The sequence below is a fragment of the Tenrec ecaudatus genome, chromosome 9 (assembly GCF_050624435.1).
Source record: "Tenrec ecaudatus isolate mTenEca1 chromosome 9, mTenEca1.hap1, whole genome shotgun sequence".
In the NCBI taxonomy this organism is placed as follows: domain Eukaryota; kingdom Metazoa; phylum Chordata; class Mammalia; order Afrosoricida; family Tenrecidae; genus Tenrec; species Tenrec ecaudatus.
In genome coordinates this window covers 127420672-127438439 of record NC_134538.1, presented here as the reverse complement: position 1 = coordinate 127438439, position 17768 = coordinate 127420672, and the positions used below count along the sequence as shown (strand labels likewise).

At 41.9% G+C, this 17768-nt stretch overlaps 1 protein-coding gene across 1 annotated transcript; it reads left to right on the top strand.

Moving 5' to 3' along the window:
• Positions 1-3291: 3291 nt before the first annotated feature.
• On the top strand, positions 3292-11204 carry LOC142456146 (laminin subunit beta-4-like). Its single transcript, XM_075557368.1, has 4 exons — positions 3292-3327; positions 6162-6344; positions 7351-7563; positions 11076-11204. The coding sequence occupies exons 1-4, from the start codon at positions 3292-3294 to the stop codon at positions 11202-11204; spliced, it is 561 nt and encodes a 186-aa protein (XP_075413483.1).
• Positions 11205-17768: the final 6564 nt, after the last annotated feature.

Sequence of the window (17768 nt, the reverse complement as noted above, 5' to 3'; positions counted from 1 at the left end):
AATGATCTTTTAATGAATAAATTAACACTTTTCATTTAATTTTCTTTTGATCCATTTTAAAATTTGTTCTAGTTAATGTTTTCTACTTTCTTTCCCATTGAGAGTTTTAAAATCTGTTTTACTGTTTTGTTGTTAGATTTTGGGGGGGGGAGGTTCTGGGTTGGGTTTTTTTTCATGTTTTTTATGTATATGAAATCCAGGATAGATAAATGTGGATTAAGTGTTCTTTTTTTTTGCATCTTTTTAAAAAATAAAAGATTATTGGGGGCTCTTACAGCTCTTATAACAATCCACACCTCAATTATATCTAGCATATATATGTTGTACATATGTTGCCATCATTATTTTCTAAATATTTGCTTTCTATTGAGCCCTTGTATCAGCTCCTTTTTTCCCCCCTCTCTTCCCCCTCCCTGCTTGTGACTCCTTGATACATTATAAATTATTATTATTTCCATATCTTACTCTGACCACTGCCTCCCTCCCCCCACGGTGTCTGTTGTTCCATCATGGGGTATGTGTCCATCTTTGCGATCAGTTCCCCCTTCCTCCCCTTTTCTCCACACCTTCCCTCTCCCCTCCTGATATCACTACTCCCATTCCTGTTCCTGGATTCCGAGTGTCATGAGCTCTTATCTCTTACCTGTACCTGTGCACATGCTTCGAGCTAGCCTGCAGTAAAAGGCGGGACTGCGGTCATGATAGTGGGGGGTGAGGAAGCCTCAAGTAACTGTGGAATAGTGTGCGTTACATCAGTGCTTGACTGAGCCCTGATCGACTCATCCCTTCCTGGTGTTCCCTAGGGGTACAACAGGGGGCATTGAGAGGGGATGGGGAGCTAATAACAGTGAGTATAAGAATGAAGAAAATATTCTAAAATGTATTGTGATTATGATTGTACACCTTTTTTTTGGTGATTGAACTAATGAACAGCATGATATGTGAATTATATGCCAATAAAATATTTTGGGTTTTTTTAAAAAAGAATCTCTCTAAATATAAAAGGAGGGAGTAAAAGAGCTCTGTAGGGATTCGAGTCATGCACCATTCTAAACTAGTCACCATCAAGTCCATTCTGACTCAGCGAATGTATGTGGGGTTTCTGACAGTGCAGACTTGTACAGGAACAGATACCCTCCTCTTTATCCCATGGAGTGGCCAGTCGGCTTGAACCACAGACCTTGTGGTTAGTAGCCCAACATCTAACCCACACCACCACTGCATACTCGAAGCCCTTGTAGGTGTCCATACCAAACCCACTGCCATCAAGTCCTAGAACTGTCCCGTAGGGTTTCCAAGGTTGTAAACCTTTACACAAGCAGATGGCTACATTTTTCTCATGCGGAGTGGCTGGTGGATTTCAACGGCTGACCTGTCAGATAGCAGATGAGCATTTACCCACAGTGCCAGCAGGTGCCCTTTAGATGGCATAGTTCTTACAAATGAATTGAGTCATGCCAAACGCAAGACTGCCGCAGCGGAGAAATGAAACCATAGAGTAAGATATAGGCCAGGGCAGTGGTCCTCAGCCTTCCTAATGCCATGACCCTTTCACATAGTTCCTCATGTTCAGGGGACCTCCCAACCATAACATTATTTTTGTTGCTACTTCATCACTGTAATTTTGCTGCTGTTATGTATCAGGTGGCCCCTGTGAAAGGGTCATTCAACCCCCAAAGGGGTCACGACCCACAGGTTGAGAACCTGCTGGGCTAGCACATCTTCTAAGCTGAGATCCGTTTTACATTAGGAAATGTTATCAAGAGAAGCAGCACCAGCTGAGAGGCAAAGGGAAAACACACAGGAAAACAATCGCTGAGCAAAAACCTTGGCTGTTTTTCTGTATCCTTGTGTATGTTTCTTGGTTTCAACTAATATTTAACCTAGAAAAGAAATTTTAAAAAAATCAGATCAGTGAAGTACCTTCTTAGACAGACCAGGCATCCGTGAGAGCTACAAACAGCTAATGTGCTCGGCTGCAAACAGGATGTTTGAAGTTAGTTCCCATCCACTTCAGCCACCAGCCATCTGTCAGTGGAGGCCTGTCGGTTGCTATGCTATTGATTAGGTTCAACAGAGCTTCCAGACTGAGCCAGACTAGGAAGAGAGACCTGGCAATCGACTTCTGAAAACCAGCCAATGGATACCGGGAGGGTGGAGGGGAGGTGGGAAACCGATTACAAGGATCTACATATAACCTCTTCCCTGGGAAACAGGCAACAGAAAAGTGGTGAAGGGAGATGTTGGACAGTGTAAGATATGACAAAATAATAATAATTTATAAATTATCAAGGGTTCATGAGGGAAAGGGGCAGGGAGGGAGGGGGAAAATGAGGAGCCGATAGCAAGGGCTCAAGTAGAAAGCAAATGTTTTGAGAATGATGATGGCAACAAATATACAAATGTGCTTGACACAATGGATGGATGTATGGATTGTGATAAGAGTTGTACAAGTCCCCACTAAAAATATTTTTTAAAAAGGAAGAAAATCAGCCAATGAAAAGCCTATGGCTCATAACCATTGGACCCTCAAGTGACTCATGATCTGGCAGAAGGTACCCATGGAAAGAACTGAAAAGCCATCCGAGGTGACCCCAAGGCCGGCAGACTAAATGTAGCGAGCTGGCTCCAGGCGCATGTCTCACACTGGAAACCTCCAGCAGTCCTGGCATTTCGCCAGATGCCTGACCCTGCACTGGGGGGTAGAGGCAAGGAGGTGAATATAGCAAGCCCCTGCCTGTGAGTGACTGCAGTCTGTGGGGGATGACAGGCCCAGAGCACCCCAAACAACAGAGAGCTGTATTAGGACAGCTTCAAGCGGCTTCAGGACCTCGCGGGATGGGAGGAACGGAATTCTTCCTGAGTTTTTAGGAGAGCCTTCAGGGACTCATGAAAAATCCACTGCTGTCAAGTCGATTCTGACTCATAATGACCCACATAAGGCAAAGCAGAATGGCCCCATAGGCTTCCCAAGGCTGTATATCTTTACAGAAGCCGACTGTCTCACCTTCCCCAGCAGAGAGCCGGTGGATTTCAACTGTAGACCGAGGCTTTACCCACTGGGCTTTCAGGCTTCACTTGCTACAGCGACTCGGTAACGATGGCAATGGACTTCACAGCATAAAGACAAAGGTGCAGCTGAATAAAGACAGAACCATTGCAAGCAATCAGAATATGGTTTTTTCATGATATATGAGAAACGACATGTGTATTCAAAGTTGAAGAGAGACCAGGTGGCTGTACATGCCTGGATTATGGCAATATAGGGAGTTAAACTGTGGTTTCGAAAACATGGAGGTGTCGCTTCAAGACTTCCTGTGGCATCCGGTATGTTACAGGATGCCCTGTTACTTTTAGGAATTTTTATATGGAAATACAGAGATTGCCTTATGAACACAAACTCTAGAGTCACGTTATCTGGGTTCAAACCTGGGCTCCAGCTCGTGTCATGAATGAGACCTCAGACAAGCCACTTCCCTCATCAGAGCCTGAATGTCCGTGGGGGTAAAAGAAGGGTTCTCTGACCGCTGCTCACCTCACACACTTTGGTGAGGAAAACGATGGAAAACTCGGATACAGAGGACACGCCGCAAATGTTAGCTATGGTCATCAGCCTCAGCGTCTGGGTCAGCAATCACAGACGAAAGTCCATGCTGGACCAAAGCTTTTGTAAATCAAGTTTCATTTAAACGCAGTCATGCCTGCTGATTCATTGATGGAGTGTTGCCGCTTTCCTTTACAATAGCAGAGGGCAGATGAAGTCTAAAGCATCTGGTCTTTTGCAGAAAGAACCGCCAGCTCCTGATATACGTAGCCCAGAAAACTTAACCGGCTTGCCACGCTACTATTCCTATGGGCATTCCTAATATTCTACATTTCTGAAGGCGTTTTCATATACCTCACCTTTTAAAAATTATTAAGAATTGTATACAGTTGATCCTGATTCATGCTGATCACGTGTGTGTCTGAGTAGCACTGTGCTACTACAGAGGAATTTTGCTTTTTATTAAAAGATCATTTTATTGGGGACACGTACAGCTCTTATAACAATCCATACATGAATTGTATCACGCATATTTGTACATATGTTGCCATCATTCTTTTCTAGACATTTACTTTTTGTTTCCTTTTTTATCATTTTATTGGGGGCTCATACAACTCTTACCACAATCCATACATACATATCCATTGTGTCAGCACATTTGTACATTCGTTGCCCTCTTCATTTTCAAAACATTTGCTCTCCACTTAAGCCCCTGACATCAGCTCCTCATTTTTCCTCTTCCCTCCCTACTCCCTCATCCCTCATGAACCCTTGATAATTTATAAATTATTATTTTTGTCATATCTTACACTGTCCAACATCCCCCTTCACCCACTTTTCTGTTGTCTGTCCCCCAGGGAGGAGATTATATGTAGATCCTTGTAATCGGTTCCCCCTTTCCACCCTACCCTCCCTCCATCCTCCCAGTATCACCACTCTCACCACTGGTCCTGAAGGCATCATCCGTCTTGGATTCCCTGTGTTTCCAGTTCCTATCTGTATCAGTGTACATCCTCTGTTCTAGCCACATTTGTAAGATAGACTTGGGATCATAACAATGGGTGGGGGGGAGGTGGGGAGGAAGCATTTAGGAACTAGAGGAAAGTTGTTTGTTTCATTGTTGCTACACTGCACCCTGACTGGCTCATCTCCTCACCACGACCCTTCCATAGGGAATGTCCAGTTGCCTACAGATGGGCTTTGGGTCCCCACTCCGCACTCCCCCTCGTTCACAATGATATGATTTTTTGTTCTTTGATACCTGATCCCTTCCACACCTCATGATCACACAGGCTGGTGTGCTTCTCCCATGTGGGCTTTGTTGCTTCTGAGCTAGATGGCTGCTTGTTTACCTTCAGGCCTTTAAGACCCCAGAGGCTATATCTTTTGATAGCCGGGCACCATCAGCTTTCTTCACCACATTTGCTTATGTACCCATTTGTCTTCAGTGATTGTGTCGGGAAGGTGAGCATCATGGAATGCCAGTTTAATAGAACAAAATATTCTTGCTTTGAGGGAGTACTTGAGTAGAGGCCCAATGTCCATCTGCTACATTAATACCAAACCTATAAATATATATACATATATATAGATCTATTTCCCCATCATCATATATAAATAGATTTACATATGTACGTGCCTGTATTTAGACCTCTATAAATATCCTTTGCCTCCTAGTTCTTTCCTGTATTTCCTTTGACTTTACTCTTGTCCCACTATCATGCTCAGCCTTTGTTGGGGTTTCAGTAATTCCTCTCGGTTACATTGCCCTTGATCAAGCCCTTCCAGGCCGCCTACACCCTCCTCACCATCTATTTTGGATCACTCATTGTTCCCTTGTCCCTGGGTTTGTTAACACTCCTTCCTTTCACCCACCTCCCCCACTACAGAGAATTTTATGGCTGATCCCACCCCCAATGATTTTATTGACATATAATTCACAAATCATACAATTCAATCATTCGATCAATTATACAACTATGGTTGTGTAATCATCACCACAATCAGTTTTAGAACATTGTCTTCATCTTGTACTCATTATTCTTAGCTACTACCCATTTGCCCCCCACATACCCTGCCATACCCTCAAGAAACCATTAATCTAGTTACTGTCTCTAAATTTATCTATCCTGGATTTCATATGCAGAAAAATATTTTAGAACAAATAAAAAACTAATAAGAATAGCCAAGTAAAACATGAAGAACTTCAATCACAAAGAAAGCAGAAAATACTAAAAACTAGAACAAATTTAAATGGATCATAAGGAAAATTGCATGATAGGGTGCTAAGTTTTAACCTAACTGCACCTTCAACAATCCACTTACTGATTTTCTCAAGAACCCACCCAAGGAGTAAGACATGAAACCAGGTCTCAAACCCACATCTGTGAACTTAAATCTCAGTCTTCTCTATATATTGTATTTCTGTTAGACTACATTGAATTTATTTTACCTAAATGCGAGATCAAGGAAGAGGAGATTGAGTCTTTTCATTGATAGCTGAGACCAAGACAGCAGTCAAGCTATGGAATGATTATTATCTTTGATAAGCAGATTATAATTTCATTTGTTTCCACAAAAGCTATCTTACTTCTGTTTGGATTGTTGTGGAATCAAGAAGTACTTTCAGATGTCATTCTCTGCTGAAAAGAAATCTAACGAGACGTCTTCCACCTTAAGTAACTCTGAAAACACCAGAAATGACTCACTTAGAATCTTAGATGCAGTAACCGCCGCAGGAAACTTGTTGGAAAAACTAAAGCAGATAAAGATACCAGATATCCAAACACTGAATGAAAAGGTAAACAACTGAGAGGTTGTAGTCAAAGTGTTTGTGATTTCCACTTGGTATACCAGTATCTTCCATTGTGTTTCTCTACCTTACATTTTATTATTTACCATAAAGACTCAAGGTCTGATCACAATCCAAGAGTAAAAAGTATAGCTTAATTGTATTAACTTATTTTTACTTTGCTTTTTACTGTCTCCAAGGTGATGTCGATTGTGGGCATTTTCTCCTCTTGGAAAGCACCATTTCTCATTCAAAGGATAAAAAAAACAAGGAAACTCTAACATTTGTCTGTTTTATGCAAAAATGTACAAGTACAAGGTCATTTCTCTTTTTAAAAGATAAACAAGATATACCTAAATCTTTGGCTATTTTCAATTTTAAAAGATCACTTCTATGTACAGATGTGCTTTATACAATTGCATGGATTGTGATAAGAGTTGTATGAGTCCCTAATAAAATGTTTTTTAAAAATTAATTAATTAATTAAATAGATCCCCAGGGTGATTAAAAAAATCACTTCTATTCTAAAAAATAAGCAACGGGCCCTAGAGGTTGGACTACTTCTCCCAAAATTACAATGATAAAAGATGACATGGATTGAAACAACACCAGTAACAAATAATATTGATATGTATTCATAAGCCTCAGAAACACTTCATGGGTGACCTCTGGGTCAAGCATAGACACATGTCAAGCAAGAGGCACATATGATTGCAGCGGTGCCTTGCCTCAGTAGGAGAACCCACATGTACACGCTATTGTCATGAGCTAAGAGGGCTGCGTACATGCGGTGGTGTGAATCCATGAGAATGCCAGGCATAATCAATCCTGGGATTGAGTCTAAAACTACAGCATGCGCCAATGTCAGAGCATAGAGTTTATAGCTACACTATATAGTTTAGTCATGATTTAATGGGATGGTTAACATGCTATATTGTGACATAGCCTGACAGGTGTTAGAAGGTAGCTCCAGGAACATGATGCTTTTTAACTTCCATGCTTTCTTTTTTGCAAGGTCTGTGGGAAGCCGGGGCAGCTGCCCCGTGCGCTGGCTCCCTGTAGCGCCCCTCTCTGCAAGGACCCCGAGGGATACAGACGCTGTGGGGGACCCTGCTGCCAGGGCTCCCTGGCCCATTCCTGGAACACCCTCCAAAAAGCCCAGGAAACAGAAACCGTGATTCATAATTTGGACAGCCAAGTTCAAGGGTTTAAGAATCAGATAAATACTGTCTTTTCTAGTCCTTCTTGGTAGGTATAGCAGTGATGAAGCAAACCTGTGAGAAATCTTAAAATACTGCCCTTTAATTTCCGAGTTAAATAGGAGAGAACTGAGCTCTTAGGTCTCCTCTGACTAGAAATATAGCCTGAACGTGTAAGTATGGAGATAGTAGACTTCGATGTGGATGTGCATATTTTTAAGGAGCCCTGATGGCACTGCTGAGTAAGCATTGGGCTGCGAACTGCAAGGTTGGTGGTTTGAACCCCGCAGCCACTTCAAGAGAGAAAGCTGAGGCTATCTGCTCCCATAAGGATTTATAGCCTCGGAGACCCTATAGAGTGTTGATATGAGTCAGAACTGCTTGATGGCAGTAGGTGTGGGGTGACTGTTACTATATCACATATATTACATAATGTGTCCTGGTGCTGTAGTGGGTTATGTTGAGCTACTGAACACACGGTCGACAGTTTGACTCTACCTATCAGCCTTTCTGCAGGAGAAAGATGAGGCTTTCTGCTCTGGTAAACATTTATACCTTCTGAAACTCACAGAGGCAGCTCTTACCTAGCCTATAGGATGCCTATGAGTCTAAAGTGACTCAATGGCATTGAGTTTTTATATAGATTATGTTGTCATATATGTGAGAAATATCTGAGGCTGTAGCTATCTCTCTATATGTGAATATGCAGAATATATACACACACAGAATATGTATAGCACATGTGTGGTTTTGTGTATGTGGAGATAAAGGAAGAAAAAGAACTCAAAGGGTATACTGTAGGTCACAGGCTTATGTTGACATGATTTTCACAGAACATGTTTCAGAGAAGTGTCAAAATCCTAGCCCTTAAAGTTTAGAAATGACCAATAAATCTCCAGTAAAGAATAGTAGTCCATCGATTCAATAGAATATTTGAAGTTCAATTAAATACAAAGTTTAGTCTTATCTAATTGATTAGAAAATACTTAAGTGGGAATATAATTATCATTAGTTCCCACCAATGTTGGTAGACATGATAAAGTTGTTCTCATACTTGAAGTGCCTGTGGATTGAAATCGGAATCGTTTTAAATGACTTTAGTCTCTCTTCTGATGAGTTCCTGATCTCTCCTTCCCAATGAGGATGATTTTTGCTGAGCCAGCAGCAGATGGCTCCCTCAGTCTCTTAGCTTTGAGCTCCCACCGTGGCTGGAAACACCCAAGTCTTTAACCCACGGCACCAGGGGCCCCTTTTGTTTCAGATGCCAATCTCACCCAGACTCCCTGGTAGTTACAATGAAATTTGAAGCGATTCTATTGTCCTGGCTCAAAAAGTGGAATGTCCACCTTACTTAACTAGCCCTGGTGGCCACTGTCCTAAGCCACTCGTCCTCGAAGGTGTGTGTCTTAGCAGAATCTGGCGTCATCGGCACACCATCGAGGAACTGGACAATGATGGGGGAGTTGTCGTGTTGATAAAATAGAGCACGATTTTTCTCTTGAGTAGAAAAGGTGAGAGAATTCTCAGTGGCCACTGATGACAGAAGGTGATTGCAGCGAGATGCTTTTATTGATTTATTTTTAATCATTTTATTGGGAGCTCATACAGCTCTTATCACACTACATACATTGTGTCAAGCACATTTGTACATTTGTTGCCATCATCATTTTAAAAAAAATTTCTCTCTACTTGAACCCTGTTATCAGCTCCTCATTTTTCACCCTCCCTCATGAACCCTTGATAATTTATCGATGATTATTATTTTTTATGTCTTACCCTGACCTATATCTCCCTTTACCCACTTTTCTATTGTCCGGCCCCCAGGGAGGGGGTTATATGTTGATTATTGTCATCAGTTCCCCCTTCCTCACCACACCTTCCTGAGATGCTTTTTTTATTATTTTTCTACTTAATATTTTAAAAATTTTTTTTAATTTTAACAATTTATTGGGGCTGATACAATTCTTTTCACAGTTCATACATATACATACATCAATTGTATAAAGCACATCTGTACATTCTTTGCCCTAATCATTTTTTTCTCTTTTCTTCTTTTACATTTTATTAGGGACTCAAACAACTCTTACCACAATCCATACATATACATACATCAGTTGTATAAAGCACATCCATACATTCCCTGCCCCAATCATTCTCAAGGCATTTGCTCTCCACTTAAACCCCTTGCATCAGGTCCTCTCCCCCCCCTCCCCTCCTGAGATGCTTTTAAAGGTGAAGTAATTTAGCAATCTCTCTCTCTATCTTTTTCCCTAAATGTGGCATCCACTCGTGCACATGGAATTCCTGCCATGCCACTTGGTACTTTCCAGCGCAGAGTATTTATTCCTGCAAATTGTCCTGTCACCGCAGTCCTTACTTACCAGGTTATCCCTTTTAAAGGGAAGGAGGCCCTTGATGAGCAAGGGGAGAAAGACGCACAACTTGAAGGACATAATCCGTGTCACTGAATTCCACTGGTAGACATCGGGGCATGTGCCGTCTTGAGTACAAGTATATTCTCAGCAAAACAAAAATAAATTATATTTAAGAAAGAGAACTCTCGAAAATTAAGAAACCAATCTAGCAGAAGAAAGCCAGATGTAAGATACAGGTGTATTTTTAAGTGATGTCAATATTTCTTTTTAGTTTTTTCTTCTGCTGTTTTTTATAATCAAATCCTTTTTTCACAAATCCTGTACGGGTCAAATAAACCAGGCTCCTCTTTTTGTAGGAAAAGAGGGCAATGTTTTTCCTAATGATTTTTTCATTCCTAATTAGCCCTGCTTCTGTCACAATGAATTTATTCAATTCGGCTCAACTTGTTGGCGATGTTGTCTTATTGGGGCATTCTCCCCCTGTTCTCTCTGTGTTGTTGGAGTTCAAAGAAAAGTCCTGGACCTTTCTCAAATCCCACCATGAAGAATCTGCACCTCTGAGTTACCAGAGTGTGCATCCTGTCATTCCTCCACCAAAGGCATGAAGTGCCTGGACTGTATCCCCATAGCCTTACTCTCCCTTCACACTCAGTTATTAAAAGGTGGAATGCTTTCTTGTTAGCTTTCAAAGAATGCACACTACTTGAAGTTGAGGAATGCTTAGGGGGAAACTATCTTAGCTTATGTAAAAAGAAATGCTTGAGAAAATGCTCTTCAGCGTGGTGATCACTGTGGGTACGGGGCCCTCACTAGTTTCTGTGAAAATTGCTTGTGTTGAAAATGCAAAAATTTCATGAAGACAGAGAGTGTGTTGTGGATGTGTATGAGGATAAGTCATTAATGGTAGATCAATATGATCTCCAAATATTAATGTTGATCATTGACAATGTTCTGAAAGATTCGTTTGCATTAAGAAAACTTTATGATAATGAAAATAGGTAATGAACACCTTTTAAAAGAACCTTTTAAAATGAATCTATGATTTTATTATCTAGACTCCGATTTAGTTTTTTAGTCACAATTTTACTTGGATGGGCTAAACAATTAACCTTTACAGATGATGTTCATTTTTTTATTTGTTTATTTGTTATTTCCCCCTATCTCAGATAAAAAATATCACTAAGCTGGTGGGAGTCTTCAAGTCCAATGCCTTACAGTTAACTGAGAAGATGGAGAGCATAAAAAACCAAAGTGAATCTGAAAAAGAGAAAACAAATCTTTTAGTGGAAAAATGAAAACCTTTTTGTTAGGTAAAGTCTTTTTAATATTAGGGTTGATTTTTGTTTCTTATTTTCTTTATACTCAAACATCATAACCAATCCTAAATTATTTTCATTGAACCTTACGTAGCTAAGTCAGAAACGTCATGTATGCCTGGGTGTGAAATGTCTTCATGTCCTCAGATTCCTAAAATAAGAATCCTGGGCAAGCAAGGTTAGCTCTTTAGTGAATTTTAAAAATCCAAACAAATAAACTTGGGGTTTAAGGTTACTCCCTTTTGGTTTTTAAAAAAAGAAATAAAGAAAAACCCAATATAGTAATTTTATCAATTTCTCCAGTGTCACAATTCTGTCACTTTTGCTGTTGAGAGAGAATGATATGACATCAAGCTTTGGTTAGTGGGGGGCAGGCACTCCATACTGTTTGTGATGAGATGGGATGAAAAGATCAGAGTTGCCCACGGACTTTGTGAAGTCGTCTCAGATCAAATACTACAGTGAAGTGGCCTCTAGGGAGTTGATAAATAACTCTTACTGCTATTGACTATTTTCCAAGCTTCTTGTGGGCCTTCTGGGCCTGGCTGAAAGGGAGCTGTTGATTCGTTATGCATTGTGCCTTATTTAGGGAATATTTTAAACTCTGATAACCATTCAAAGAAAAATCAGATACTATCCCTAGGCACTGATCTGAAAATGTATGCTCTCTACAGCTTGGGTACCACGTGATCTGAAAATAAATCCTAAAAGCATTTCCCAAATTCAATAGTTTAACACTCCCCACATGACTTAACTGACCAGTGGAACATGTAATCATGTCATCTGCCTGACTTAGAGTTTATCATGCTTTTATTTATAAGAGATCATGTTTGCTCAAATAAGACATGATTACCTAAACCCCCGCCTTCATGAACTCTCAAGGTGAAATAAATGAATAAGGTGATAGCTTATCCAATCTGATATGCCAATATCTTACTTTAGGAATGGGACCCATAAGCTGCTACTCAATCTTGACAAAACCTTGAGCACGCTGCAACAGGTCCCAATCACTCAAGGACGGGCAAATGCTACCCTCACGGAGCTGACTGCTGAGACACCGAAAATAAAGATGGATCTACTGCAGGTATTTCTCTGCCTTCTTGGAACTCTCCCGAAGTAGATTCAGAGTGCAGAAGCAAGAGAGCAGTTTGTATAGATGCCACGGTCATGGTCACCTCAACTACCTGATGGCATGATTGCGAGAGTAAAATTTTGCTCTCGTTACACAGGCATCACTCATTTAATTAATATCCAACAGGGCTCTCACAACACCCTCTCTTGTAACTATCTACCAGTCCTGGGCGTCAGAGCAAATGGTACAATGATTCTGTAGAAACAAAGGAAACTAAGACTGTAGAGAAGTTACCTGACCCAGGCCATGGTACTTTTAATTGTTCGTATGTATGTAAAAGTTAAGGCATTAAATAAGGAAGACTGAAGAAGAATCAATGCATTTGAGTATCAGTGGAGAATGTTGAAAATGCCACCAACTGCCAAAAGAGCAAACAAGTGTGGGAAGTAGTACATCCAGAATGCTCCTTGGAGGCAAGGATGATGACGAGACTTTGAGTCACATCCTTTGGACATGTTGTCCACAGATACCAGTCCCTGGAGAAGGACATCATGTTTGGTAAAGTGGAAGGGCAGCTAAAAAAGGGGAAAGCCCCTGACAACCTAGATTGACACGGTGGCTGCAGCAATGGGCTCAAACAGAAGACAATTGTGAGCATGGCGCGGGCGCGGGCCGTGTTGTGCGCAGGGTCATTAGCAGTCAGAGCGATTCAACATTCGCTAACAAAACAAGGAAGTCAAGTGACTTGACCGAGTCATACAGCTAGTGAATGGGAGATTTGAGTCCGAAGTCCATTCTGGTTTCCTAGGGATACCATAGCAACAAACATGGTGGGGTGAGATGATAAATATGCTTTCTCTCACCTTTTTAGAAGTTAAAAGTGTGAAAGCAAGCTGTTGGCAGGGCCATGTTCCTTCCAAAGGAAGTCAAGAATTCTTCCTTGACTCTTCCAGGTTCTGGCAACCGCAGGTGTTCATGGACTTGTGACAGCCTATCTGCAATTTCTGCCCACATCTTTGCATGGGCTTCTTTTTAGCATTTCTGTGTCTCTGAGTCTGTATCCCCTTCTCTTGGGTTTAGGGCCTGCCCCAATCTCATGTGCCCTCATCTTAAATTGATGACATCTTCAAAGACCCCATTTAGACACTCCAGGTGTTGATCTTCAACATCGCTTCCTGGAGGACACAATTCTATACGCGACACCAGGAAATAAAATCCGTCTTTCAAAACGCCCTCACTAAAGAGTTGACTATTGCAATATTTTGGTAACTAAATCTGCAAGAAATGTCATCAACCTATTTTAAAACAGAAAGAATTTTCTACTCTAAAGGAAGTGTTGCATACCGAGTTTTGTGGGCTCCAGGCCATGGTTTAAGCCATGTGATGGAGCTAGGATGGGCATGGGGAAGCTTGCAGATGGAGGATCCGATAGGACCCAGCCCTACAGCTCAGCATCTTGGTATGAAGTCTTCTTCCTCCACAGTTCCATCCTCTCTGACATATCCCCTTCTGAATACGTGGGGAGTTATTCAGCTGACAACAGATGTTATATTCCCAACTACATCTGACCTTGAGAACAAAAGCAAAAAACAACAGAACAGGAAGTAGAGTAGGGGGGAGGGGAGTTAAGATATGAAGGAGTTGAGTGTATGGAATAGGAAAAAAGGGGAGCCCTTGTCTTTTCCCTTTCTTGGCATATAATATAGAGCAGGATGCCACAAACCATAGTCCATGAGTCACATGGGTCCATGTGTGTTTTTGTAAACAGAGTAATAAAGTTTTGTTGAAATAAGCTATGTTCTTTCAATCATACATTATCAATGGCTGCTTTTGCATTACAATAGTACACTATTGTGGAGTTTCAACAGACACTATACAAACAAACAAACAAACACGAGTCCTCTGGTCAAATCCTAGCCCCCCTGGGCTCACCCTCGTAGTCCAGGTGCCATCCGGGTCTAATGGGCTAGCCGATGAATTTTTCCTGAACTGCCAAATTTCAGGATGGATGGCACTTGCCCATATTGTCTTTCTTTGCCCTTTATGTAATTAAATCACATAGCATGCCCCGCCAAAGAACAGAGTTCAAATTACAAAAATCAGAGAATGTTCATTAAACAGTCGTGGAAAGTGGCCCGTGGATTTAGGTTACAGAAGGAACTTATTGACTCATGTTCTTTACAGGAAATCATTGGTTTGTCACATTATCACAGTAGCCTCAACAAAAGGAGGACGTGTTAAAGTGTTTGTACACTTGTCCTGTGGCTTTGGATTCCTAATGGGCTGGGTAAATCTCCCAGCGACTTAGGGGTTCAGAACAGTTTCTATGGGACAGAGGTGGATAAAAATACTTCCTGCCCTCCCCTCCCCCCCCCCACCGCACCTGTACATTTCTGTCCTCTCGTCCTGGCTCAGGCCTTTATTCATCTGCTTAATATTCAAAATTGGCATTCACCCAGGGACTAGCTTCATGCCCAACATTTCCATCCCCATCCTGCCTCCCTACCTACCTCATCTCTCCCACACCTTTACCAGCCAAAGGATGTAGCTCTGGGACCTCCAACTCTTCACCACCATGCCTGCCTTAATGGTGTATGCTCACCCTAACAGATTTGCCATTTGTATGGCTCGGGTCATTTCTACTTTAATATAGCAGTGCCCCAGCAAAGATTGCCTTCACAGGGAATAATGCAGTGGTTCTCAACCTGTGGGTCACGACCCCTTTGGGGGGGTTGAACCACCTTTACACAGGGGCCACCGATTCATAACAGTAGCAAGATTATAGTTATGAAATAGCAACAAGAACAGTTTAATGGTTGGGGAGGGCACCACAATATGAGGAACTATATTAAAGGGTCAAGGTGTTAGGAAGGTTGAGAACCACTGGAATAATGGAATCGTTTGCAACAGATGTTTTAATTAACTGTTTAATTAACCGAAGCTGAGATTTGTTTAACCTGAAACACTAACATGCCTCATAAGAAATATGAGTGATGAGGCATAGGGATTGGATTATGGTTTATTCTATATCCTCTTATGATAGTTGCAGAAGAATCATCATGTGTATGTGCTTTATAAATATTTTCTGATCATGCAAGTGTTGATCTGTTGCAGGAGTTCGTTGAGTTGAAAAAACACTATGCTCTTCTGCAATGTAAGACAAGCACTAAGGACTGACAAAGGAAACACTGGAAAAACTGGAATGACTAAAAGATGCAGCAGAAAAACTGGATGGAGATAGAGAAGACAAGATGACAAGGATAAAAGGTAACTGTTTTTTTTGTAAGTGGTGGACTTCTCACCACAAGGTCAGTGGTTCAAACCCACCAGCCACTCCATGAGCGAAAGATAAGGCTGTCTGTTCCTATAAAGATTTACAAAGCCTCAGAAACTCTATAGAGGGTGGCAATGAGTTGGAATCAACACAATGGCAGTGGGTTTTTTTTTTTAATATTCTTCCCTTGGGAGCCATGGTGGCCATATTGCTAGGTTGGACTGCAAACAGCAAGGTCAGTGGTTCAAACCCACCAGTAGATCCTTGGCTATCTGCTTGTAAAGATTTAAAAAGCCAATAAATAAATAAATAATAATAATAAATAAATAAAAATTTTTAAAAAGTTTTAAAAAGTCTCAGATACTCTATATAGGGTTTCTGCACATCAGAAACAACTTGATGACAGTATTCTTTTACCCACAGCACTAATTCTCTATACTTCCTGATAGAATTTACTGCAATTACAATTTGACATTGATCTGATTTTGCCATTTATGAGTCACCTAAATATAAGGGCACCCATCAGAATCGGCCTTGTTTTTCGGCTTTTTGCATGGTTTTCCCTACCCATTGCTGTCAAGTTGATCACGACTCATAAAAACCATAGAGGAAAGAGTGGGCCTGCTCCATTCAGTTTATGAGACTATAACTATTTACTGGAGCAGCCAGCCTCATCTGTCTCCCTTGGAGCAGCTGGTGTGTTTTGAACTTGGCAGTTAGTAGCCCAACACTTAAAACCCACCAGGGTTCCCTGCGGTTTACTTGGAAGAGTATTGAGTTCATCTGCATCTACCACCAACCATCTGCGTTTGCCTTTGGTCACCTTGACATATACTCTTATCCCAAGCCAAGGGCTCTCAACTAGGAGTGATTTTATCCCCCAGGAAATATTTGGCAATCTCTAAATACATTTCTGATCGTCACATCTAGAGGGCGGGGTGAGGGTCCAGCTACTGGCATTAGGTAGAGGCCAAGGACAAATGAAATAGACAATCCTACAATTCACAGGACAGCATCCCACAGGAAAGAATCAGCTAGCCCAGAGGTCAGCAAACTTGAGAGGGAAGAGCCGATCCTGTCCCTCACAACAATTTAAAAATTACACTAGAGCCAAAACATCTTTTCAAACTAACGAAATCACCATTATCTGAACAATATCCTTTAAGTGAAACTAGAGTAGTTTTATTTTCATAGTCAATGTTAGTCAACCTCCAACCTAGCCCCAAACGTCATTGGTATCAAAGTTGAGAAACCTGCCCCAACCCATGCTGCGGGTGTTTCCTCTCACACAAATACCTTTGTTTGGGGTCGGTGTGATCTGGTGCCTGGGTCGGCCAACGGTGGCTCTTGGGCCCTCTGTGGCTCGTTTGGTAGGGGCATGTGGCTCTGAAATAAAAGCGAAACTTGGTGAAAAAAGCTAGCATGGTGACGTGTCATCTCAAGTCCTTTGACGTGTCCTCAGGAGAGAGAGGTTGCTGGGAAAGGGCCTCGGGCTGGGTGGTCAACAAAGAAGAGGAGCATCCTCAACCAGATGGGCTGACAGCATGGCTGCAACCATGGGCTCGACCAGACAATGATGGGAGGCTGGGACACGACTGGGGAGGGCTTGGGTGTGTTGCACGCAGGGTCACCGGGAGTCAGAAGTGACTCGGTGGCATCTCCCCACAGCACCTTCTTGAGGGCAGAAAGCAGAAAGATTGTGAGGATGTCGCTCACCTAGCGCTTGGGGGTGGAGGGGGAACACGGTAACAACAAGCAACCTCTCTAACCAAGCATGGGCACTACTGGCTCGTCCAAACTCGGGGCCCTTCCCACACTCTCTCCTGGGGACACGTGAAGGAGAGCCAGAGGGCAAGGGCAAGGGGTGATGCCTGTCGGCTTTCCAAGGCACAGGACAGGACGAGGCCGGGAGTGGAGCTGGCACAGGCGGCAGAGAGCAAGCTGCACAACGATAGGGACGTAGCTGGTGGAAACATAAGGGTTCTTTTTCTTTCTATCCTTTCCCCTTTTTTTGGTCCTGTTTTGTTATTTTTCAATTCTAATGTCATGTGCCGCCGCTGTAGAATCTCCTTTTCAGTTCCAAATAACCTCTATCTAAACTTTTCCAGGGGCAGAAACCTTACCGAGGTTTATGAGAATTCTGTAGCAGCCATTTGAACAGTAGAAACTACTAGCGAGTTCTTTCATCTGATCAGAC

Coding starts and splice junctions, on each gene's coding strand:
- LOC142456146 (XM_075557368.1), top strand. CDS start 3,292: ATGGAGGTGTCGCTTCAAGACTTCCTGTGGCATCCG. Junction 3,328..6,161: donor AAGACTTCCTGTGGCATCCG/GTATGTTACAGG, acceptor TGTGGAATCAAG/AAGTACTTTCAGATGTCATT. Junction 6,345..7,350: donor TCCAAACACTGAATGAAAAG/GTAAACAACTGA, acceptor CTTTTTTGCAAG/GTCTGTGGGAAGCCGGGGCA.